The 24,804-nt window shown below is 46.5% G+C and overlaps 1 protein-coding gene across 6 annotated transcripts in view; it reads left to right on the top strand.

The window, feature by feature from the left end:
• The window catches only part of GRB7 (growth factor receptor bound protein 7), an 84,469-nt gene that overhangs the window by 32,008 nt on the left and 27,657 nt on the right, over positions 1-24,804 (top strand). Inside the window, exon 1 of one of the 6 annotated variants that reach the window (XM_079948742.1) lies at positions 20,009-20,078. The exons of 4 other annotated variants lie outside the window; for them this stretch is intronic. In XM_079948742.1, coding sequence (XP_079804868.1) covers positions 20,024-20,078 — 55 coding nt within the window. In that variant the 5' untranslated portion in view covers positions 20,009-20,023. Of the gene's footprint in view, positions 1-20,008; positions 20,079-23,442; positions 23,537-24,804 lie in introns of those variants that run through there. One more of the 6 variants, XM_079948744.1, reaches the window with a different exon arrangement.

Genomic DNA, 24,804 nt, shown 5'->3' with positions numbered 1-24,804 from the left:
CTACACACGGCAGCAGAGAGAACAACAGTGTGGATCCAGGAAAAAAGATCCAGCTGAAGTCCTTGAAAGAAACACCATTGCTGCCCAACAAAATAAGCGAGGTAACGGAATCACTACCCGGGTGCTCTATGCTGAAACCTCAAGGACCCATAAATATTAAAGAAGACTCACCCCATACCATTAATTATGGCAGATCTCAAGATGAGCCAGTAGCAGGGCAAGATCTGTCCCAGGATAAAGGATGGAAACTGATACTGGCAGATAGGAAGTTGGCTTTTCTAAACTACCCGAAGCCAAAGGGCTTCCTCACACAGAAAGAACGCTCGGTGCATTTTGTGAATACTTTAGATGATATGCTGCCAGGGAAAATAAAATTAAATGACATTATCTCAGTAGATTTCATATTCTACAATGGATACTCCCTGCGAGTGATTGCCTCCTTCAAAGATCAAAACTTGGCTAAATATATATATAGATTAAGACATTTGCTGTTAAAGAAAAGGATAACGGTAACAAGATATTTTGAAAACAGCACATGTTTGAATTTGTTTTCTGATGATCTTACGACAGCTGAGATAAGATTTACTTGTAAAGCAAAGGAGGAGAGAGGACACTCAAAAGACAAACTGGAACATACTGAGCAAGGGTCCCTGAAACTAAGACAGGAGATGAGACTGCCTAATGAGGGAACTGATAACTTCTATCCAGAAGAAAAGGCATTAATAAATCAGTTTGGATTGTTGCCTTTCCTTGCCCAATCTGAGATCTTGGGAAGATTGGAGACCCTTAGAAATAAGCTAACAGAGATGAATGTTCAGGAAAAAGTAAGAGAGAAAGATCCGGCAACGGACCAATTAAAGAAAGAGAACCTCCTTGAAAAAGCCAAGACAGACCCCATGAAAGATTACTCCTATAATACCTCTGCAACTGCAGAGATAAACCTGTTAACAATAGATCTAACACAGAGCGCAAGGGACAACAACAAACTACCATCTAAGAAGGAAACCATCCCTATGGCAACCATGAAAGACTACCCTTACAATATCTCTGCAGCTGCAGAGATAAATCTGACAGCAACAGATCTAACACAGTGCGTAAGGGACAGCAACAAACTACCATCTAAGAAGGAAACCATCCCTATGACAACTACAACGCGCTCTTGGACTAGCATGAGATACCTGGATGAGGATGAACTTGGTATCAGACAAATAGAACACCCTAAGGTAGATTCGCCAAAAAAAGGAGTACTGATCACTAATGTTAGCACGCTGCACCCTTCAATCGATTCCATTGAGCATCTGGGTGATAATACATCTATGGACATTGCCAAAATGAACAAAATTCAACCAATAAATAAAAAGATAGGCCCTAAAAACCTTTTAAAGGCAAATTGACTAAGATCAACTTTTGGCAAGACAACGTGCAACCTTGCCCTGCTAACTTGGAATATTGCAGGTTGGCAAAAGAGGACTTCTGACCAATCCTTTGCTAAATATATTCAGAGACATGACATTGTGTTTCTCCAGGAGACCTGGAGCACAAGTGAAGTGGAGTTAAATGGCTTTTCTGCGTTCTCCCTCCCAGGTCTCTTAAGTACTAGAGGGGGGCGAGTTAAAGGTGGGTTAGTTACTTTAATCTCAACAAGGCTAAGGGCCATATTTAAAAAACTAGACCCACTAGCCCATCTGGCCACAGCTGTGCAAGTACAGTGGAGAACCCACAGCTTGCTGCTGATTAACGTATACCTACCCCCACAAAGAGAGAAAAGATTGATAAGAAATACCTGGGCTCAGTTAGAACAGTATCTTGACAAACTATCAAATCAATTTCCTGATGCCTCTGTAGTGGTGGCAGGCGACCTAAATGCCAGAACTGGACAATCTGATGAGGCCTTGTATGCCCATTTCCATGAAACAGCCCCCATTATAGAGGAAGCCTACTCAATACCAGCTAGAACCTCAAAGGATAAAGGCTGCAATTATGCCGGCTTATGCCTATTACACTTGGTCAACAAGTTGGACTTGGCTATACTGAATGGCCGTACTGAGGGGGAGAAGGTCGGAGAATTTACATTTATATCTAATAATGGCGCCTCCACAATTGATTATATAATCGTGTCGTATGATCTTCAAAACAAAGTTTTGGAATGCAAAGTGGAGGAGCGCTTAGACAGTGACCATCTGCCATTAAGTGCACTCGTAGTTGCGGGAAAGGATTTATCCTGCGCTGAGAAAATCGAACATTCGAGCCCTACAGCTTTGGAGCTCAGATATTCTCGTATCAGATGGACAGATGAACTGCATAAGGAAATTTCAAGTAGGCTGTGTTCAAAGGAATTCCTCATTAAGAGAGATAACCTTATAACTTCCTCAAGCCATGAATTAAAAATAAATTTATTTCAGGAGTTAATTTCACTCCTTCAAGATTCCCTGAAGGAAAAAAGGAACAGGTCAAGTAGGCAATCCTCAGTATATAAAAACTCCAAACCCTGGTTTGATCAAGAATGTCAGGACATGAAGCTAAACTTACTGAAAAAATACAAGAATTATAGATCTGCCAACCTACCCCAACTCCCCACGGTCTGGTTTGAAGATAAACGAAATTATAAAATCCTGATCAAAAACAAAAAACTCCTGGCACAGAAAAGAGAATGGAAATGCCTAATAGATGCATCCAGAGAGAGAGACTCGGCCACCTTCTGGAGAATGGTAGCAAATGGAGTGCGATCTACCTCCTCAGAAGTGGAGTATACTATACCTGCAGGGACATGGGAGGCATTTTTCCAATCTTCATATTCAGCTCTGCCTTTGACACAGCCACTAACACAGTGTGAGGCAGGTGACGAGTGGCCTCCGGTGTCGGTTGCGGAGGTCAGGAGGCTTATTCAGGCACTCAAACACAGAAAAGCCCCGGGAGCAGATAATATCTCTCCTGAGCTTCTTAAAGCCAATGTTGACTGGTGGGCCCCAGTCCTTGCCAGCCTATTCACCAGCATAGATCAAACAGCAATAATACCAGAGGACTGGGGATTGGCAATCATCGTTCCCATATTCAAGAAAGGCTGTAAACTTGATCCAGCCAATTACAGACCAATCAGTCTCTTAAGCATCATCAGCAAACTCTATGCAACTCACTTACGTGGAAAGTTTGCGGACTGGCTGGAACGGGAGCACATCCTTAAGGAAGCCCAGGCTGGTTTCAGGGCACATAGATCAACTCTAGACCAAGGACTGGTATTGCAACATCTAGTGGAGAAATACACCTCAAAGAAAGGAGGCTCCCTCTATGTAGCCTTTATAGACTTCAAATCAGCTTTCGATTTGATACCCCGGCACAGACTTTGGGAAAAATTAAATGCCACAAACATCGACAGACGTCTTTTGCTTCTCATCCGTAGATTACATGAAAATACTCGGATCCGTGTTAGATGCGACCGTTATGGGAACCTATCAAAGGAAATCCAAAGTTTCCATGGTGTCAAGCAAGGCTGTGTTCTTGCCCCTATTCTATTTAATTTCTATATAAACTCCTTAGTCGGAAAGATGGAGGAAGCAAGTACTCACCCCCCAAACCTAAATAATATACTAATTCCAGTCCTTTTGTACGCAGATGATGCGGCACTTATTTCCTTCTCTTGTGTGGGCCTAAGAAAACTTTTACGAGCTCTTACAGAGTATTGCGAAGCCGAAGACCTAATAATAAATTACACTAAATCAAAATTATGGTGTTCTCCAAGAGAAAACTCCGACATAAATGGAAAATTAATAACCAACCTATTGAGCAAGTAACATCTTTTAGATACCTTGGAATAATCTTTGATGAGAAGGGATCTTGGTGCCATCAGATTAAGAATTCCATTGCAAATGCGCAAAGATCTTCTAGAGCTATCATAAGATTCTTCTACAGAAAAGGAGGTCAATATGTTCCTGCTGCCTCCCAGGTCTTTGCCGCAAAAATACTTCCACAACTGATGTATGGCACCCAGATATTCAATTGTCAAAAACTTAAGTCCCTGGAATCTGTACAAACTAAATTTTACCGCTCCCTACTAGGGCTACCTACCTGCGTTTCCAACGCAGCCATTAGGCTGGAGGTAGGTCAACTCTCTATAAATGCCAGGATATGGATCTTGAAGATTCACCTCTGGCTAAAACTTATATTTTTCCCAGTGGGAGTGGCTCCATTGACTCTATTAGACCCGTTCCAGTCTAAATGGAGAGTGTCGCTTTATGAAAAATTGAAGGGCCTGGGGCTTTCCTCACAAGAACTTATAGCCTCAGGTTTTGAAAAGGCTAAAAGGATGGTGAGCCAGCGAATAGGAGATGCAGAGCTTCAGGATCATATGAGCAAGATAGATAAATATCCAGCCATCCAAGATTATGGAAAAGGGTTTAATCTAACACCATATTTGCTGGATCTACAAATCGCAAAATACAGGCGGGCGTTTACCCTTACCAGATTTGATGTACTGCCATCTGCCTTACTAAAGGGCAGATACGAGGGCAAACCCTATGCTGAACGAGTTTGCCCATGTGGTCTGAAAGAGGTGGAAACGGCTTTACATGTGTTGCTACACTGCGACCTTTACGGGGATATTAGGTCACTGTTTATCTCCCCCATCGTTCAGAAATTTCCAGGTCGATCTGAACTTCAGCGGCTGAAAATCCTACTAGGAGATAAAAACCCAGAAGTAACACTGAAAGTGGCCAAATTTTCTGCGGCTGCGATCAAGCGGAGGGCATTAGCTGTAAAAAAGTAAAAGACTTGACCCCTGGACAAGCCCCCTTATCTTTTAAGCCTATACATATATTGCAGTGCATAAATGTGCATATATGTGTGTGTGTGTGTGTGTGTGCATATGTGTTGCTTTTTATGTATAATTTTACAATTTTTTTTTTTCAAATTGACACCATTACTCCCTTTGCAAACTATTGTTGTTCCATGTTTCTCTGGTCTATGACCGTAATAAACTCATTTCATTTCATTTCATTGCCCTGGAGATCGCATGGTGACTGCACCTTTTCGAAAAGGTGTCATCAGCTCCAGCCACTGCATAGGAGCACTCCAAAGGACATCCCCTTTTCTCTTGTCCTGAGCAATTAGTAAAGCCCTGGAATCTTTGCATGAGACAAAGTCTCCACCCCCCACACGGCGGGTGTGGGGTGGAGAGGCTGCTGACCTGAGATGCGTAGTGTGCTGGAAAGGAAAACATGCCACATGGACACATACGCAGAGGAAAGATCACAAATAATAAATGAATGATTAAGCTTCACAATCAATGGTCAACTTCATTTTCCAAACCAGACATTTAGCAGAGCTGCTTTCTGCAGGTCTCTCGGTGCACCCTGCGCTGAATACGTGCATATGGGCAGCGCTTTCTTTCAGCTGGAACTCACTGGAACCCAGTTCCGGCACCTCGCAGGTGGGCGCCATCGCCATCCTAAGAGTACAAGGGAGGCATTCATGGCGAGCCCCGGCACCTCTTTTTCTATAAAAATAGCACTGCACAAAGGTATAGACTGCTTTCATCCAACAAAGATTAGTGGCCAGCGTTGCTTTTTAAAGTAGCCTGCATGTACACACATACCTGCAGTAGCAATTCATGGCTTAAAAGAAAGGGGCGGGGAGTGAACATGTGTCGGGTTGCCATATCTCAAAAAATGAAAGAAAAACCAGGAGACCCCGAAAGTTGTTGAACTTTTGAATTATGGTGCTGGAGGAGACTCTTGAGAGTCCCATGGACTGCAAGAAGATCAAACCTATCCATTCTTAAGGAGATCAGCCCTGAGTGCTCACTGGAAGGACAGATCGTGAAGCTGAGGCTCCAGTACTTTGGCTACCTCATGAGAAGAGAAGACTCCCTGGAAAAGACTCTGATGTTGGGAAAGATGGAGGGCACAAGGAGAATGGGACAAGATGGTTGGACAGTGTTCTCAAAGCCATCAGCATGAGTTTGACCAAACTGCGGGAGGCAGTGGAAGACAGGAGTGCCTGGCGTGCTCTGGTCCATGGGGTCACAAAGAGTCGGACACGACTAAACGACTAAACAACAACAAAGATCCAGGATGAAGCGCCACCTTTTGGACGTCAATTCTGCCTTCAAAATCCCAGTAATGTCTGGGAAAATCTGGACGCATAGCAGCCCTAACTTGTATAAAGTCCCCCTGCATGGTTTCCCACAGGCAGTTCTTGCCTCGCTATAGGCATTTGCTAGTCTCTATTTTGAATGTCCACTCCAATCAGAAAGTGGAGCAAGAGTTAGGAAGGCCTGGAAAGGCAGTGCAGCATGGATGCCTGCATAATCCAGATGTTTAGCCAGGACGGCCTTTTTGGCACATTCCATCACCAGGGATGTTGACTCTGGCAAGGTTTCTGTGTGGGCGGCAGCTTCCTGCCTTCCCACTGTGATAAGCTTATGGTATGGAGACAATGCAGCCTATCCTTGGAAGCAAATACTAATGGCACTCCAAAATAAGCCTGTCTTGAACTGCACCCTTAGTCTTGCTTTCAGATGAAAGCTTATCTTGCAGTAGATTGTTTTTAAAGCTGCCAGAGGTCTGGTATACCTGAACTGCAAACCTATATTGGTTTTATGCCAGTTTGAAGGAGCCTGGGAACTTCAGTTTGGTGAGGTTGCAGAATATTCTCTGTTAGAAAACTCTTTAAGTCGCCACCCCCCACCCACCCCAGATCTCTGGTTCCCTAGGGAAAGGGCAGTTCTGTTGAATCTGTTTGTCTTGTAGCTATGCCCTTAGCTTTGTTTCCTGCCATTGCCAGACACAACTGCCCCACTATAATCTTGGGACTCAGAGGAAATAAATACTTTTTTAAGGGGGGGAAAGCCACTGCATTTACACAACCAGGTTGTTGTTCCACGACATCCGCTGCCTTTTAGACAAAAGCTGGTAGTTCCAAACATTATGTTAATAAGATTACAGATACTTAGGCCTGTCCTGATCGGATTCATGTTACAGAAGTCCCTCTGCAGACGAAGCCAGCCATGAGAAATGGATGATACCTTTGGGAATATAATTACTGAGAGTGAGGCACAACTCCCGCACTTCCCATCTGCATCTTCAGAAAGAAACCCTCCCCCTAAGAAGAGAATTCTTGCTTGGAGGTTTGGCAGCTTCATGAGACAGGATCCAGAGTCTCGTCTATAATTAGCATCTCGAGGGCTGGTTCATACGTAAACATTGCTGACCGCTCCGTGGAATGTGTGAACTGCCTCTGTGGAGTTTGAATATTTTGCGCATGAGTTGGCACCTGGAGATAGCAGAGTTCCCTCAGCAGAATATTATCTGCGCTCGCAAAGCAAATCCTCACTTGTCAACGAGCGACGGCTCTGCAGGTGTGAACTGGGCCTCAGAGAAATCAGACTTCCAGCATCCCTTGCGTAGCTTCGTCCACCAGAATGTGGGATGTGGCGGCAGCAGTGGCAGCACTCCTGTGTGGCAAGCGCACTCTCAGCAGCTGATAAACAAAATGCAGTGCACATTGGAAAGTGGCGCACCATGCAAGTCGCTTTCACTGGAAAACTGAAGGCATTGGAAGGTAAAAAAGGAAAGGAAAGAAAGAAGACTTTGACACCATTTGTTTTGGTTTCGTATGTTAACAGATCGAATCATACCATAATTCCTCCATCAAGCCATGGTGACAGGCGGAAAGACTTTAATCTACTCGACTTCACAGTCAACACTATCCAGTGGTGTATCGTGGGGGGCCGGGGGGCATGCCCCTGGCGCACATTTATGAGGGGGTGCAACCAGGCGCCCTCGTGACAAGCTCCCTCATCAAGGCCAGAGCCACGGGGAGGCAGGCTGTGCCCGGGCCAGGCCTTCAGGGCTGGGGTGGTGGTGGTGGCTCCCCCTTCTCCTCTTGGCCAGTGAAGAAACACCCGTGCATACCCCACCCCTGAGCCAGCCAAAGAGGAGAAGGGGGAGGGTGGGAGCAACACCCACCGTGGTGGGAGGAAGAGGAAGGCGGGAAAGCACTGCTGTAGCCACGTGCATTGCCCAGAGCGCCTCACTGCAAGGACAGGAGGGCGACGTGACAAAGCAGTGCTCCTGGCTTTGCGTTTCTCTGCCTTATCTCTGCTCCCAGGTTGGGGCTACTTTGCAAAAAGGGACTCCCTTGCATTATACCTGAAGGAGTGTCTCCACCCCAATCGTTCAGCATCGTTCACTGAGGTCCAGCTCCGAGGGTCTTCTGGTGGTTCCCTCACTTCAAGAAGCAAAGCTACAGGGAACCAGGCATAGGGCCTTCTCGGAAGTGGCGTCCGCCCTGTGGAACGCCCTCCCATCAGCTGTCAAGGAAATAAACAACTACCTGACATTTAGAAGACATCTGAAGGCAGCTCCGTTTAGGGAAGCTTTTAATGTGTGACATTTTAATGTATTTTTAATCTTTGTTGGAAACCCTTTGGGGAAACCCAGCCAGATGGGTGGGGAATAAATAATAAATTATTATTATTGTTGTTGTTGTTGTTGTTAATAATAATAATAATAATAATAATAATAATAATAATAATAGGTGCTGGCCAGCAAAGGGACTGACTACTGCCCAGTCCACCAGGGGGGACACAGCACTTTTCCTGCCCCGGGTGCCGTCAACCCGCACTACACCCCAGTCACTTTTCCAGCAGATGCATTGTGATTCTGCTTTGTGTTGATGTTCGTCGCTTCTACATTCAGAAAACCATTCAGTGAAAATATGTACAAAAAGGGGGAAAGGCGACACACACTATGTGTCCAGGACATGCAGTCAGAGGTCGTGTCTGTGTAAAGAAGGAGTGGAAATTGGTAGTGTGGAGAAAGAGGGTGAACTGAGCCTGCGCTCTGACAGTGACGGGGAATGGCAGTTCTGAATAGCTCAACAGTGCACTTCTGAGGTCATTTCCAGGAAGGCAATAGGGCATGGCCAAAGGGACTGCTGGTCTTTGCCTGCGAAGAGAGCAGGGGCATTTTGCATGCTAAATGCCTTTATTATAGATTTAGGGCTAAGGGGTAGGGTTTAAGCCTTGCTGCAAAGCAGCTGCCAACTGGCCTATACTGGCTAGAGTCAAGCTACCAGGCTCCAGTTTAGATCTGCAGATTTCTACTTAAATCTTAAGGACTTTGTGATAGACAGGGAGTTTTTAATTGAATCTTTTTTCTTTTGCATTTTGTGCATATGCATCTAGCTATGTATCTATAGAAAGATATGAGGCGGGTTCGCTTTTCCTCGTGAAGAAGAGGATTTCTTCATTTGTTCAGTAGTTTTGGGGTCTGTTTGGAGACCTTTTGACAGATTGGTGAATGTCATGGTGGGTTTCTTCAGTAGAAACGCACCATTGTGCAGCTGGAGATGGAGCAAGATATTTGCCCCTGCTTCCTTTGGATTTCTTGTCCTAACTAGCAGGGATGCAGTTTCTGAAGGCTACAAAAGGACCTCTGTGTTTTGGAATGGTAAGCATGGCCAGGATCACTGGCTACTGATTATGTGGGGTCATTGGTGTATATACATGGATGCTTCTGGGTAGGGTAACCTAAACAAAAAGACATGACCCTGCCCAAGTGAGCTTCTTCACAGAACCATAGAGTTAGAAGGGACCCTGAGGATCATCTAGTCCAGCCCCCTTCAATGCAGGAATACACAGCTGTCCCGTACAGGGCTTGAACCTGAAACCTTGACATTATCAGCACCACTCTCTGACCAACTGAGCTATCCAGACTGAAGGCTTACAGTGTAAATTTTGGCAGAGGAAGAATGAACAAGAGGCAAGATTAATAAGCTAAAAATTTAGGGGTGCATGTGGATATATTATTTATTCAGTTATTTTATTTATTCAGTTGTGGCTAACTTCTCCTCTTCCTCTCTTCCCTCTGTCTTCTCCTCTGTGCTTCACCCTGTGTGGCATTTGTGCTGCGCTTGCAACTTGTGCCTAATCTCAGAAGAACTTTGACCCTCCGTTACTCTATCTCTTTCCCCTGTCTGGGTTATGCCACAAACCCTGATGATATTTTCCCCCCCCTCCTCCTTTTTTTTTTTTTTTTTTTTTTTTTTGCTAATATAGGGAGAGCCGGTGAAAGGGCAACTGATGTGCTGGGCTCAGCTTAGCTGCTGAGCTCAGATCCAGTGCCAGGCTCCTGGTGTCAGTATATCAACTTGCTCCGCTGTGTCAGTGCTTGAACGTGACCCTTGCATTGCCGCAGCCCAGCTGCTGACTCGGGCGCTGCTCTGTTGCCAGCTTCCCCACCCCCACCCCGAGCAGCTGCATTTATTGCAATTAGCACAACAACAACAAACCTATGGTTACGTGAAACATACAGTGGTGCCTCACAAGACGAAATTAATCCGTTCCGTGAGGCTCTTCGTATAGCGGTTTTTTCGTCTTGTGAAGCAAGCCCATTGACAGCTTAGCGGATTAGCGCTATTAGCGGTTTAGCGGCTTTTAGCGGATCAGCTGATAAGTGGCTTAGGGCTTAGGAAAAGGGGGGGGGAAGGGAAAAACCCCCGCAGGAACTCGCAAGACATTTTCGTCTTGCAAAGCAAGCCCATAGGGAAATTCGTTTTGCGAAGCGCCTCCAAAACGGAAAACCCTTTCGTCTAGTGGGTTTTCCGTCTTGCGAGGCGTTCGTCTTGCGGGGCACCACTGTACTCAATAAACACCCAAGACGTAACCGGCTGTACTTTTGAATAAATAAGGTATACTATTCGTTGTATCAAATTGTAGATTTCAGCGGAAGTCTCATAAAGTTCAAGAAAAAAGCAGAAGACCCAGTGGATCAGTTCATTTTCTAGTCAGTTCATGCATAAGGTCCATACATGTAAAAGTGTCTATTCCACCTGTCTGTTCATAGAGTCCAATAATCCACATGAAGGGTTGTTACAGTTCCACAGAATCCTTTCCAGAGTCTATGACAAGGATTTCTGGAATATTAGCCTTGTTTTGCCATCCTAGGCTTCATCAGTAGTACAGGCTTATATGTAATATTACAGGATAGTGGATCTTATATCATAGTAGTGGCTGCAACCAGACAGGTGGAATAGACACTTATACATGTATGGACCTTATGCATGAACTGTTGAACTTTATGAGACTTCCATTGAAATCTACAATTTGATAAAATGAATAGTATACCTTATTTATTCAAAAGTACAGCTGGTTACGTCTTGTGTGTTTATTGAGCATTTATTGCAATGGCAGGCACCGGTGTGCTCCACTGGGGTGAGACAGGGCGGCTTCCTTGGATTCCCTAAAGTAAGAGTCGTAATAACTTATTCTGATAAACCACACAGTGCAAAAATGAAATACAGTCTAGATGTCATCCTTGTCATTGTGTCAACAGATATTGGCTAAGGCATACATAGTCTTTCAGATTACACTGAAGTTTTTATTACGCTTTTCTCCCCGGTGAAAAATCCTAGGCAACTCAGTAGGGGGCATGAATTCCATTTTAGTTTTACAGTACCACAAAGAACTACTCGTTGCAACCCATAACCAGAGGCTAGAATGAATTAATAAAGGTTGCACCTCTTTGAAGCAACTTTGCATTGCAAACCTGGGGAGTCCTTTTCAAATGGGTGGGCACCCTCAGGCTGTGGATCTCATTAGGCCTGCCAATACCATTGTGGCCAAGCCACACCCATCTGCTCTAAATGTGACATAATGGAATTTTTTCTTTCTTTCTTTCTTTCTTTCTTTCTTTCTTTCTTTCTTTCTTCTATGATTCTTTCCAGAGGAAGCAGTTTGTATTCAAAGCACTGGAGAAAGTACTTGGAATACAAACTGGCTTTTCCTGCAGAAGGAAAAGAAAAATGCTCTGTTTTTAGGAGCATTTTCACCTTTGCTGGGAACTCCGAAGAGGCTGAACGGAAGTTACAGGGAGCCTCTTTGATGCCGTGGTAGCCGTGGCAATTGGGTGATTGGCACAGAATTATATCTTCAAAGGAGGCTCATCAGGGGTTGCAGCGACCCCCTCTGAACTTTGACAGGTGTTTGATGCCTGGCATAATTATGATGACAGATGATTGACAGGTGGGTGGTCCTGCCCACTTGCCAGAGTTGGCACACAGGGGGTGGGAGAGAAATCCAGGCCAAACTCAGTAACACCCCCCAATCAATGGCTATGCTCTGCCTCCACTGTCAGAGACATCATGCCTCTGAATGGAAATTGCAGGTGAGCAGAGGGCTGCTGTGCTCACCTACTTGCCAGCTTCCCAAAGGCATCTGATTGGCCGCTGTGAGAACAGGATGCTGGATTTGACAGGCCATTGGCCCAATCCGGCAGGCTCTTCTTCTGCTCTTATGTCATCAGAGGTCCTACAGCAGGGATGGCCCGTGTGGTGCCTTCACAAATGGTCTCCCTCTCTCCTAATACCAGAACCCTGGGGTCTTCCAATGAAGCTGAACAGCACGAGATTCAGGAGAGAGACAAAAGGAAATGTGCTCCTCCACAGTGCACAAGTTAAATGATGGAATTCGCTGCCGTAACATCAAGATGTAATGATGGCCAGGGGTTAGACACATTCATGGCCATCGATGATTAGTTGTCATAATGGCTAAATCACCTCCAGTGTCAGAAGCAATATATCTCTTGAGCACCAGTTACTGGGGATCATGAGCAAGAGAGTGCTGTTGTATTCGTGTCCCTGATTGGGGCCTCTGGTTTGCCAGTGTGAGATTGGATCGCTCTTTGGTCTGATACAGCAGGACTCCTCTTGTGCTCAGATGTTATTGGACTACAACTCTCATCATCACCAACCATTGGCTATGCTGGCTGGGGCTGATGGGAGTTGTAGTCCAGTAGCATCTAGAGCAGTGGTTCCCAACCTGTGAGTCCCCAGATGGTGTTAGACTACAACTCCCATCATCCCTGACCACAGATCATGCTGGCTAGGAATGATGGGAGTTGTAGTCCAACAACATCTGGGGACCCACAGGTTGAGAAACACTGATCTAGAGGAACACCACATTGGCTATTCCTGCCCATGGTATGTTGCTCATCCACTTTCAGCTTAGAAGGAGTGTTGATAGTAACTCACTTACCTTTGGGTTCATGCCAGGGGAGACTGGTGTGCATTTTCCCGCTCTTCCTTACCACACACAGTTTGAGAAATCACTAGCGTATGTTGTAGAAACAGGACAAGGAAGTAAACAGAGCTGATAACCAGAGTAGGTTGGCTCCATGGTGAGTGTCTTTAATGCAGATTCAACACTAAGAGAAACACCAGGGTTGAAAGCAAAGGGAAATCCCCATTTAGCCCAGCTTCCTACTCAAATTCTAGACAATCTCCCCCCAACATACTATCATTTGAACTTGATTTATAATGACAATTAATTGCCAGCTCATGTCTGGTTCCAATTCAAGGTGCTAACAGTGTATAAAGCCCTAAATGGGAGGCCCCAAATATCTGCTTCTCTACAGACCCTCTCATAGAGCCAGTTTTTAATCTCTGGCGATGCTACCATTTGAAGGACCCCCCAGATGGGGCTCATCAACCTGGGAAGGTAGTCCATATAGGAGAAGGAAAACCTCTGCTGCCTTGTAGGAGAAGTAAAGGCTAAGAAGTAAGCCCTACACAAATCCACTCTGGATTTGTGTCCCCAGGACGGTTGGATGGTGCCTTGTAGGCCTCCAACCTGCAGGATTTGCTCTTCTTTTCTTTGGACCACATTAGTGAGGCTGAGAGGGGGCTCTTGTCGTCTGGGCAGCCCAGGCCATCCATATCCAGTGCCCAGGCTTGTGCCAGGGGAGTTCACTTTGGTGCTGCTAATGCAGCGGTTTGACTTCACCCCTGGAGGTGCACTCTGTTGTCTCTTAAGACAGATAAGTGCACAGCATGGGGCTGTTTAAGAACCCTTTGCAAGCAGTCCCTTCGGAAACTGGAGGTGTAAGGAGCAGCATGCGACTGTTCGCTATAGGTTTTCCACCAGCCCCATGCTTCTTTTTAAACTTCACGTTTTTGGAGGTTCAAAGAGCAGTGCCAGGAGGAAGACATTTCCCTTGAATGGAGAGCACTTTTCCTTCCTTGTGCAACACGTGCTCAAGCAAAGGAATGAGAAGAAGCTCACTTTAAGCTCCCAATTGCTCCGTCGAGGCCCTGTCCTTACCCACCCCACCACTGACATCGGGTATGACCCCAGGTGTAGGGCAGGTGGGTGTGGCTTCCCCAAAATGTCCTCTTGGGCTAAATGAGGAGGCCTGGTAGGCCAAGCTTGGTCTGCAAGCCTAAGGTTCCCTGTCCCTGATATACCCAGGGAGCACTGCTCTAATCCTCTGAGGTAGATTAGGCTGAAGGACAATGACTGGCCCAAGATTGCCCAATGAGCTTCACAGCCGAGTGGGGCTTTGAATGCAGGTCTTTCCCCTCATTCTACACTCTAAGCATTACCACACATCGGCATGAGGACTGAAACCTTTTGCCATTCAGACAGTGGCAAGTGGGAGGGAATCAATGAAATGAGTGTCAGGACTGCAATGGTAAGGGAGAGAGATCAGCCAGTGCCTCTTTTAGCATTTGGGCTTCGGGAGTGGAAGATTAAAAAGCCCTTTGTGCAACAGTAAATCAGCAGATTGCTCTTCAGTCTTCGCCTGGTTCAGAATTCATCTCTGTTAGAATTAGCTGCTGGCCAGGCTCATAGAACCAGCCACGGGAAATTGTGGACCAGCCCACGTGTCCCGAATCAGATCCTCAGCCTTGAAGAGGAGGGTTTTGTGCCCCCTTGTTTAGCTCTGTGCCCGTCCCCGGAGAGTGGAGGTGCCTTGCTGGCCTCAGTCCCTCAGCTCCCCACCTGGCCTTATCTCTGCTTCCTCTCAGCGTGGGTTTGTTTTGTTAACACAAAACTGAGAGCTCTTGAACTTCTCTGCCTCATAAACCAGGGCAGGGAGCCAGTGTGGGAATTTGCTAACCTACAGCAACAAAACCGCTCTCTGTCTTGGCTCCTCTCCTGCAAACACCTACTTATGTGGGCCGAATGAATTGAGCAAATGTATGCAAAAGGGCACGGCCCACGTGGATTTCCTTGATGCGAAAGGAGGATTTTGGAGGTATAGGAGGACTCTGGAGAGAGAAACAGGTAATGCTTTGAAGTAGAAGGTGCCCTCAGAATGTATGTTGAGGCCTTTGGCAAAATACTGGGGTGGCATGGGGTTGGGAAACAGAACCTTGGTCTGGGTGCCAACTTGGGATAGGGAAAGAGTTTGGTGCCTCTTCTCTCCCTTGCCTTCAGTCACACACACACTCCTTCCCATTGGCTTTTCCAGTTTACAAAACAGATGCAAGGCTATGTTTCTAGGTTTCACATTGATTTTGCGGTTTGGTCCAGAGATCTCTGGGAATGGGGCTGAAGAAGGGCCACTCCAGCAACTCGCGCTAAGCAAATGTAAGAAGGTGTTCCTCCTCCGCAATCCAAAATAGGAACAATGCTATAGCAGCCACAGGTCTCAGAAAATCAGGACTTAACCTGGGTAAATTGGAACAATTGGAGTAAACGGTGATGGAGGTGGAGTCCCTGTTCCCCCAGCTTTTCCACTCCTGGCCAGCCAGCCCCCACCCCCAGCTGCTTATGTTATGACCTTGAGATTGCTCAGAAACTTGCTCGACCATGGAAAAAAGCCTCCCGAAGGGCGCCGAGCCAAAGACAAAAAGCCAAACAAATATGTTTGCATCGCTCACCAGGCTCGCTCCCACTCCAGGGACAGGGGCTGGGCATCTAAGGGCCTTGTCAATCCGAGCTCTTTCCTGCGTAGCTCAGTTAACACTGTTGTCGCCTTGTATAATTGACCACCTAAGGCAAAAGGGTGGGAGAGGATTGCCCTTAAGGAGGGGGTGTCCATCCCCAAGTGGCACGGAACTTGTTGGAAGGGACGGGAGCAAATTGAAGGATGTCAGTATTTAGTGTTGACATTGTTGTTCTGTTTTTATGTGGAACTCCCAACTCCCAGTGACTCACCCCCCTGAAGCCTCCTAATGCCGAAGATGACGGGTTCTCGGTGCAATGTAGAAAGCAGAAATACAAGTGGAAAAGGGTCCACTGGTGTGTGCCTGACGCCACAGGGCAGATCATAGCTGCACTGGGTTCATTAGGCTGCACTTGTAGCATATGAGTGATGGGTGACAGGTTGGTTAGCTGTATTGCTTTGGGATGGTGCAGCATAGAAGGGAGTGAAAATCCAAGTTAGGCCTTAACTGGAATGAGCTCTAGCTGTAGATAGATACCAGCCAAAACTACTCTTTTGCGGTGAGCTAGAAAAATGTGAGACATACTAGGTTCTTGGCGTCCATTGATCTGAGCTGGTGCTATCTGTTGGGAGTGCCTTACCTTCACACACACAGCTGTGTTATACTGAGCCAGACCTTTGGTCCATCTAACCTAATACTGTGTACCTGAGTGACATAAGTTCTTCAAGCTCCCAGTCCTGCTGCCTGAAAAGTACCTGGGGCAACCCAGACAGACAGATGGAGTGCAAATAATAAAATTATGATTGTTATTATTTTAACTGAAGATGCTCAGAATTTGACCTGGGACCTTCTGCACATAAAGTATGCGCTCTCTGGCTCTTCTCTCACACATCTGCTTGGGCCTTTAGACAATGTGTAGCCCATGTGGTTCCCATCTAGACGTTGTTGGACTATGACCCCATCAGCTCTGATCATTGGCAATGCTGGCTATAGTTTTCAAAGAACCTGGAGACACTTTTTTTTTTTTGAAAAGAGAAAAATAGTTATTGAAATATTATTAAAAAGAAAAAGAAGAAGTAATATCTTCTCTTCTGTGGTCTCCTCTGTCACACGGCTTTCCTCTGGGCCCCGGCCTGCTCTCTGCGCTTGCTGCCATGGAGTCGGTTCTGGTCAGGCCTGGGTTCGGTCACATGTCCTTATCCTCCCGGTGCGCTCCTATCTCTCATCCTCATCGGCGGCAGCAGCAGCACAACAAGGTCGGGGCTCCCCTCTTTTTTCTCCTTACTCTTTCTCTCTCCTCCTTTCCTCCTTCTCCCTTCATCAGCTCCGGGGTTTTTCCTGGCCCCTGAGCACCGCTGGGCAGTCAGTCGGGTGGCCAGGCGCTCTCACTCCCGGCTTGATTTGGGTCATGGGGGGTGTCAGCAGTTCCCCCAGTTGACGCGTTGGGCATCCCCAGTTCCCCCTTGGCAATGTCAGTGGCAGTCTCAGCAGCCCGGAGCCAGCCTGGTAGCGCAGTTGGCTCTGGCTGGCTTCAGGAGCTGCTCGCTACTGTGGCGCCTGCCATTTTTCCTTGCCAGAAGTCCCCATATGATGTGTCTTGTGCCGTTGAACCAATCACACAACATTCATTCCCTACTAATAAATCTACAACACTTAAAATATAAATCTGGGGACATTAAATGAAATCCGGGGACATTCCGGGGACAGATTTTGTCTGGGGACAGATCCGGGGACTGTCCCCAGGAAACATAGGCTATGGCTGATGGGAGTTGTAGTTCAGCAGTACCTTGAGGGCACCACATTGGCCATATCTGCATTAGACAGAGCTCTGCTTTGAGTATGGCAGCTTTCAGGGCCCTTTGGACTTTGATGCTCTCCACCTGGGAGTTATTTCTGAAGATGGGTTGGCAAGATGGATTGCTTATGATCTCCAGGAAAGGGACAGGAACCTTTTTTGTGGTAGGTGATGTGTGGGGCACCTGGCCAACATTGCTGTCCTCAGATTTTGGCCTGTTGTCAGCATCCGTCTGTCTCTGGAGTGCAACATGTTTTGTTGCAGCCAGGGCAGATGAAGTTGTCCGGTTGTGCTGCTGCAGATGCACCATGGAGTTTCTTCTCTCTGCGCTCCTCCCAGTGGTCATTTCTCCACTGGTCACTGCTGGGGATACACAACTTGACTGCCTGTCTTCAGGCACTGCAGTCATCTGCAATGGATTCCCACTTGGTGGACCTGATGTTGCCAGTCTTCACGTCATGTTTGCAGACATCTTTGTAGCACAGAGTTGGTCTGCCACCAGGCCTGGTGCCTGAAGCCAGCTCCCCGTAGAGCACATCCTTGGGGATCCTGTCATCTTCCCTTCTGTGGCCTGAATCACTGGTTTCTCCCCAGCCCTATTTACAATGCTGTTGAAGTTTTCATATTTTTTTTCGTGGATTTGATTATAAACTACTTGGAAAGCTGATTTGGGCCGGAATGGCTTTGCAAGAAAAGACATGATAAAAAAGGAGAGTATCTATGCACCATGGACCCCTCGCTCTGAACTACTGCAGTGTGGAAGAGAGATTCCAGTGTAGGTGAGGTCCCTGTGGTTTGAGCTGACACAATAAGGCCACAAGATTCCAGGCTAGCTGGCAACTGTGTTAAGTTGACGTAACACGAAGGGAATGAACACACCAGGTAAGCCTGTGTATTGGGCTCCATGACCTGGGATGCCCTTTCTCACTCTATAATACTGAATTTTGCTCTGAACTTCTGCAACAGGGGAGAAAGAGGCCTGAGCTCTTGGGCCGAGCAGTTGAGCTCACATCAGCTGACCCAGGAAGGAAAGAGTCCAGACTGGTGGTGGTCCCTGTTTTGTGTAATGGGAGAAGGAAGTTTGAGCTAGCCGTTTGCACCCTGCTTGTCTGAGAAGGTGCAGAAAGGTGGTGGGAAAGGTAACCATTTTAATCTGATTAAAATTACAAGCGCAGTGCCCGTGCCAGTTGGTAGTTTTGTCAAATGCTGTTTACTTATTTTATTTTATTTTTTTAATTGCTATGTTTTCGGTTGTAGCAGGCCAGCCTCGTACTGCAATTTCCTCCTCTGCTTGCCAGCAGCTATCCCCACCTCCCTCCATTCCTCTTCCCTCCCTACCTACACCTCTCCAGCTTTTGCAGATGCTGCCTCCTGGCACCCAAAATGAGCCATCCTCCCTTACTTACAGTGTCCCAGATACCAAGCAGATGAGGTGTTTACAAGGGAGGGGCTATTTGAGCATCCTGCCTGGGAGATCTTGATGCAGAACTGGTTTGACCGGAAGCAAGGAGGCGTATGGGCCCCGGGGTGTGTTGACCATGTGTTTGGTGGTGAGCTGGGGGTGGGAGGGAATTTATGGGTTGCGCATTCATTTCACATGCTGTTTGGGTTTCATCACCTTCTATGTTTTCAGATCCAGGACCTGCCTTTAATCTCAAAACCGTCTTTCTTATCTTCCTCCCTCTCCCTCAATGTTTCTTCTCTTTCTCTCACATTCTGCTGTGGGCTCTCCCTTCTCTGTGAGCGAATACATCCATCTGACCAGAAACAGGGAAATTGCTTGGGAGAAAACTAGCAAAATGTAAACGTCTTGAGTTGCAACCTACTTATGGATAGCTATTAGTTTAAGAAGCTGCTATTTGACATAACGTTCATAAGAACATTACGTTTCCTTCTTATTTTTTAAAAAAGCAGTGGTCTAGCAGCCAGACTCCAGCCCCTGCGGCTGGCCCACTGAGCACATTATATATGTTGGCAGTAACCTAGTGAACTTTCAGAAGCTGTGCGGGACTTGTGGAAGCAATGAGCTGTGGCTTCAGTGCGCTGTACAGCTGCTAAATCAGACCAAATTCTGCAGAAAACAGAGTTTTCGTGACTTCTTGAGGCTTTGAATGACCTTGACCCAGAATTTGGAACAACTAGGCAGGTCTGATTTGACTCAGATCCTGCCTCAGACCCACACCTCAGACATGCTGTTGTGCACCAAAGCCTTTTGCCCGTCAGGGGTCAGAAGTTCACTGGGAAGGAAAACAGCAAAGTGAAAAATCCTGCCTTGTGAGTCTGACATCCCCAAGTCCTTTAATCTTTTCGGATGTCTGTCTTACTTCTGAATAATGATTCGCCTTCATCATTCTCCACAGCTTGGGCGATGCTGTTCCTGGCCACTCTTAATAGCACATTCTGTTTTATATAAAGCTCTTCCGGCAGGCATGCATTCATTATTTCACTCTGTCCCATTCATAGGTAGGACAGTGGAATCTTCACTGTCAGTTTGCAGATGGAAAACTAGGTCAGCAGGTAGGAGCATTCGGAGGCCTCCAGACAGACTGGCAATTTGAACTAATGGTGCCTGGCTTTCAGGGCACTTCATCGAAACCACACTCGCTGAGGACAGCTGGTAAGCTTTGAGTTCCTGAGTGCCTGGTGAGCCCTAGGTGGGGAAGCATTTGTCTGTCATGAGTTCAGATCATCACTGCTCAACCTGCCATTTCCCCACTCATTTCTATAAACTGAGTACCAGCACAGTCAGAGATGAGTTTATATGCAGATTTGGTGTCCGTTCAGCATATAATGTGCGATTGAACAACTCGCTTCCATTAAAGGAATTTTGGACCAGCAGTTGCACACCCATCCATGCCCATCTCTTATCACTGCTGTAAGAATCTAAAGATTATTCATGAATCGGAGTCTTCATATCTGCCATCAAATATTTTTTTCAGAGGAGACCTTGCACACAACCAACTGAGAATCATCATGTGATAGGTGTACATGTGTGAATTCTGCTCTCTTGCTTTCCTTCTATGTGATTGAGCAGCAGCTTTAAAAGCCCTTTGAACAGCTGTTAATAGGCATTGGCACCCCATGAATTAATCTCCCAGCAGTATCTGGGCATTTCCAAATGAAGTTTACCTGTTCCCTTCTCAATCATTTTCTCCATTAGTCTTAGCAACCTGGCATTGCTAATGGCTCCTGGGGCACGTTTGGGAGCAAGACCTTCTCCAAGTAGGGCGAATGGCAGCTTTGGGAAGGAAAGACAGCTTTCAAGAAATGACCTGGGGAGGAAGAGTGGACACCCCCTTTTTCAGCACTGCTGCACTGAGCCAGTTTGTTCCTCCTCCTCTTCCCTAAGCTTCTTTTAAATCTTTATAAAAAAATGACTGGGATTTTGAGCACAGATCTGCCGCATCATGTGTAGCTTGGCACTTTTTTACAAAAGAGCAGAGAAATTTGTGGAGGTTCATTAATCAACTGGAATTCACTGTGATTCACTCGATGCGAGGGGTGGGATAGGAAAGGTTATTGGCTCCCTCCCTATTTACATGAATGTCAACTGTTGGAAATGGGACCCAGGGGCCTATCCAGACCCTTCTTTTGTTTCTTCCGCTTGTTGAGAGAATTATTGATCATTTCAGTGGTTTTGCTAGATGGGGGTAGGTGCTTTCTAGTCTAGGCAAGTGAACTTGAGCAAGCTTCTCTTGCTGTGGTTGGTCAGAGGCATGTGGTTCAAGAACAGGCAGGTGCTGTTTGCCTCAGAGACATGGCACCTTCTCCACCCCGCCTGCAGCCTACACGAACCTCCAAGGGGGAAAAGGACCCAAGGAGTCTGGGGAGGCAAGAAGCGGAGGTGTACGAGAGGACTCGAACGTGCTTGAGCCAGTAGAAAGGGGTGGGGTGGCAGATCTGAGTCACCAGCCCACATTCTGACTCACCGCTTTGTTTTGATGGAGGGAAGCGTGCAGGAGGCAAAAGGGCCAGTTGGTGCCAGGTGATCGCCGGTAAACGAAACATGTATTTGGTTTTTAGACGCATGTTTCTTTCTTCAACATTTGCTGGTGTTGACAGAAGCAGAACTCCTCTTTATAAAAGGCACAGGTGTGCGATTTTTTTGATAAGCCGGATCAAACCGGGCGTTGTGAGTTGGTGATTCATCCCTGACTGGTCTAGTCCCGCTACAATGGAACACAAGGCGATCTTGGCGCCTATATGAAAAAATAATAATGGTGACAGTGGTGATGATGATGATAATAACAACCACCACCTCCCGGAAGAAAACAAGTGCCGGGAATGAGATGGTGATGTTGCTTTCCTACAGACATCCTGACTGGAAGCAAGCTTGCCTGTAAAGCCGAAACAAATGTCCCCTGAGCAGCTATTTATTGCTTCAGCACTCTGACTTATGCACAGGCACATTTCCAGGTACAAGAGTATAATTTTGCATAGCAAGGTTTAGGCCCAGCGTGCCTTAGAAGCCTCCCACTCCCTTGTGTCCCATTGCCACCTCTTAAATCCGCCAAAGGTACTCTTTTGGGAATACCATATATGTGCCGGCAGGGCATGAAGAGAACCAGTGGCTTCCCCACCGCCGCCACGATCTCCCTCTGCAGATTCATCAAAGTCCAAACTTGCTAACCTTTTTGAAAGCCTTGTAAAGCCAGCCTTACTTAGTTTGGCTTTTGAGGCTCAGGATTAAGTAAATCAGGAAAGAATCTGGTGCGGGGGCTGGGGAGAGTCATTGACTTGATTGTAAACTTATACTGTTTTTCAGGTTCTTTAAAAAAAATAAAAATTCCAACCTGTCAGGATGTGGCATGCTATAACGATGACTATATAGTGTATTTACATTTTGGCAGGTGCTGAGAGGTCTTGAACCTCTGTCTCTCCTTCCTCAGCTGCAGACATCAGTCTGGTGAGAATTACATTGCCCAGAATCTTCTTACTTCACAAACCCTGTGAATCATGAATCTTTTTGCACCTCCTACAGAGACATTTGGGCATTATTAACACATCTCCAGCTTTCTCATTATCTTCCTGCAATGTGCTCTGGTCTTAACTAAACCACAGCAAAGTATAAAAACCACTTTGAGGGTCCCCCCCCCCCTTACAATTAATCGGCATATAAATTTTATGAAATAAATAAAACAAATATTGTGTGGTGATCCACCTAAAGTTTCTGTATAATGTAATGGGAGACTGTGATGTCCTGCTTTTTAAACGTAATTTTTAATTAATTTTCAGATATAGCAGCATACAGAGTCAGAAAGATGATAATATACCGTAAACCCCACAAACAAGATGCAATGTCAATGTCCTATTTCTGAGAGGCTCGATGCCTGATTTCAGGATCATGTTTCTATTTTCAGGATCATGTTTCTTTGATGTGATCCCATTATGCTTTTCCAGCAAGTTGTGTTTATAAAGTGCAGCAGCCACATATTAATGCAGTGGTACCTCGGGTTAAGAACTTAATTTGTTCTGGAGGTCCGTTCTTAACCAGAAACTGTTCTTAACCTGAGGTACCACTTTAGCTAGTGGGGCCTCCCATTGCTGCCACGCTGCTGCCACGTGATTTCTATTCTCATCCTGAGGTAAAGTTCTTAACCTGAGGTACTATTTATGGGTTAGTGGTACCCGAGGTACCACTGCATTTTCTCCACCCTGCAACAGGGTCTCCAAATAGGCCTAGTGTTCTCACCTGCTGCTGGACCTGTGACTACCTTCTTCCACTTCTGTTTGCAGACTGGAATGGGGGATGGACCTCCCATGATTAAATGTTCCTCCATGCCCTCTTGCATGTAAGAAAACAGCACGTTGGGAAGAACGCCTGGCTAGAGTCCCTTCCCTCCAACATGCACATTTTCTCAGTGAAGGGAGTTTTGTTGCGTGGTGGAGCATTCAGTCGTGCGAACTTCCCCCACCTACAGTCTGAAGTGGTACAGTCCAGTCAGGCTTATCACCTTGGGGTGAACTAGGAGGTGAGACAAAGGAGCCACACAGTCTTGTCATGAAAACTATTTGTGAGGAGGAGGGTATTTTTGCCGAGCACCATCCTGACGGAAGAGAGGAGGCATTGCTTGGGTATTGGCATCCACTGTACGGCGGCGCTTCTGTGTATGGGGAATCTTTGCTAGACTTCACCTCAACGGAGGGCAGATGAGTGTTTCAAGGAACCTCTCTTGGCTTCGTTTGGGAGAGGGCCAGAAATCTCTCTGGACTCTGGAAACTCTTACCATGGATAAAGGTAAAGGTAAAGGGACCCCTGACCATTAGGTCCAGTTGTGGCCGACTCTGGGGTTGCGGCGCTCATCTCGCTTTATTGGCCGAGGGAGCCGGCGTACAGCTTCCAGGTCATGTGGCCAGCAGGACTAAGCCACTTCTGGCGAACCAGAGCAGCGCACGGAAATGCCGTTTACCTTCCCGCCGGAGTGGTACCTATTTATCTACTTGCACTTTGACGTGCTTTCGAACTGCTAGGTTGGCAGGAGCAGGGACCGAGCAACGGGAGCTCACCCCGTCGTGGGGATTCGAACCGCTGACCTTCTGATCAGCAAGTCCTAGGCTCTGTGGTATAACCCACAGCACCACCCACGTCCCATCTTATCATGGATAGGGTTGCCATATTCCAAATTTCCCTCAACATTTCAGCTATTTCCACCCGGACACAGTTTCTTCCATATTCCAGCTATGTCCAGGAAATTCCAGGTGTATGGCACACACCTGACGTCGTGTGTGGAGAAGTGTTGCTCCCCACAAAATGGCCTGGCATGGCATATGGGGAGGCCTGGTGGGCCGAGTTTTCCCTGAGGGTTGGAGGCGCCATCTTTGTAATGGGCAGAGGAGACTACAGAGTCTCCATCTTTCGCCACGTTCCTTGTGTGTCTTTTAGGAGACAGGCTTGTAACAGACACTTTCCTGTTCACATACTGTTGGAATTGTGCCAATTTTTATCCCAATTGTGGTTATTGTTGTTTGAAAACCCTTTTGGGGCAGTTGAAGTAACACATATGGCTGCTTTAAAAAAATATATTATCTAGTAGTTTTCATGGACTTACTTGTGATCCTCTTGGAATCTCATAATTCTGCAAGCATACTTTGCAAGCACTGGATTTGGGAGCAGGCGGAAAATTTAGTGCCTTCTTTTGGTTAATTGTGTTTCTCGTTCTTCCTGTAGCAATGATAAGCCCAAAATTGTAGGGGTAGCATGTGATGAAATCTCAAACCCAGAGGGTATTTCTGATCACCAGGGAGTAAGGTTTCAATTCCCTGCATACCCCCCTTTTTTATACCCCCCCCCCCCATGAATATCATTTTTTTTTTTTAATTAATCAAGTTTTGCTGTTTTGCTG

This window comes from Podarcis cretensis, assembly GCF_951804945.1.
Source record: "Podarcis cretensis genome assembly, chromosome: 13".
Classification (NCBI taxonomy): domain Eukaryota; kingdom Metazoa; phylum Chordata; class Lepidosauria; order Squamata; family Lacertidae; genus Podarcis; species Podarcis cretensis.
The sequence above is the reverse complement of the archived record's forward strand: the minus strand, read 5'-3'. Positions and strand labels throughout refer to the sequence as shown.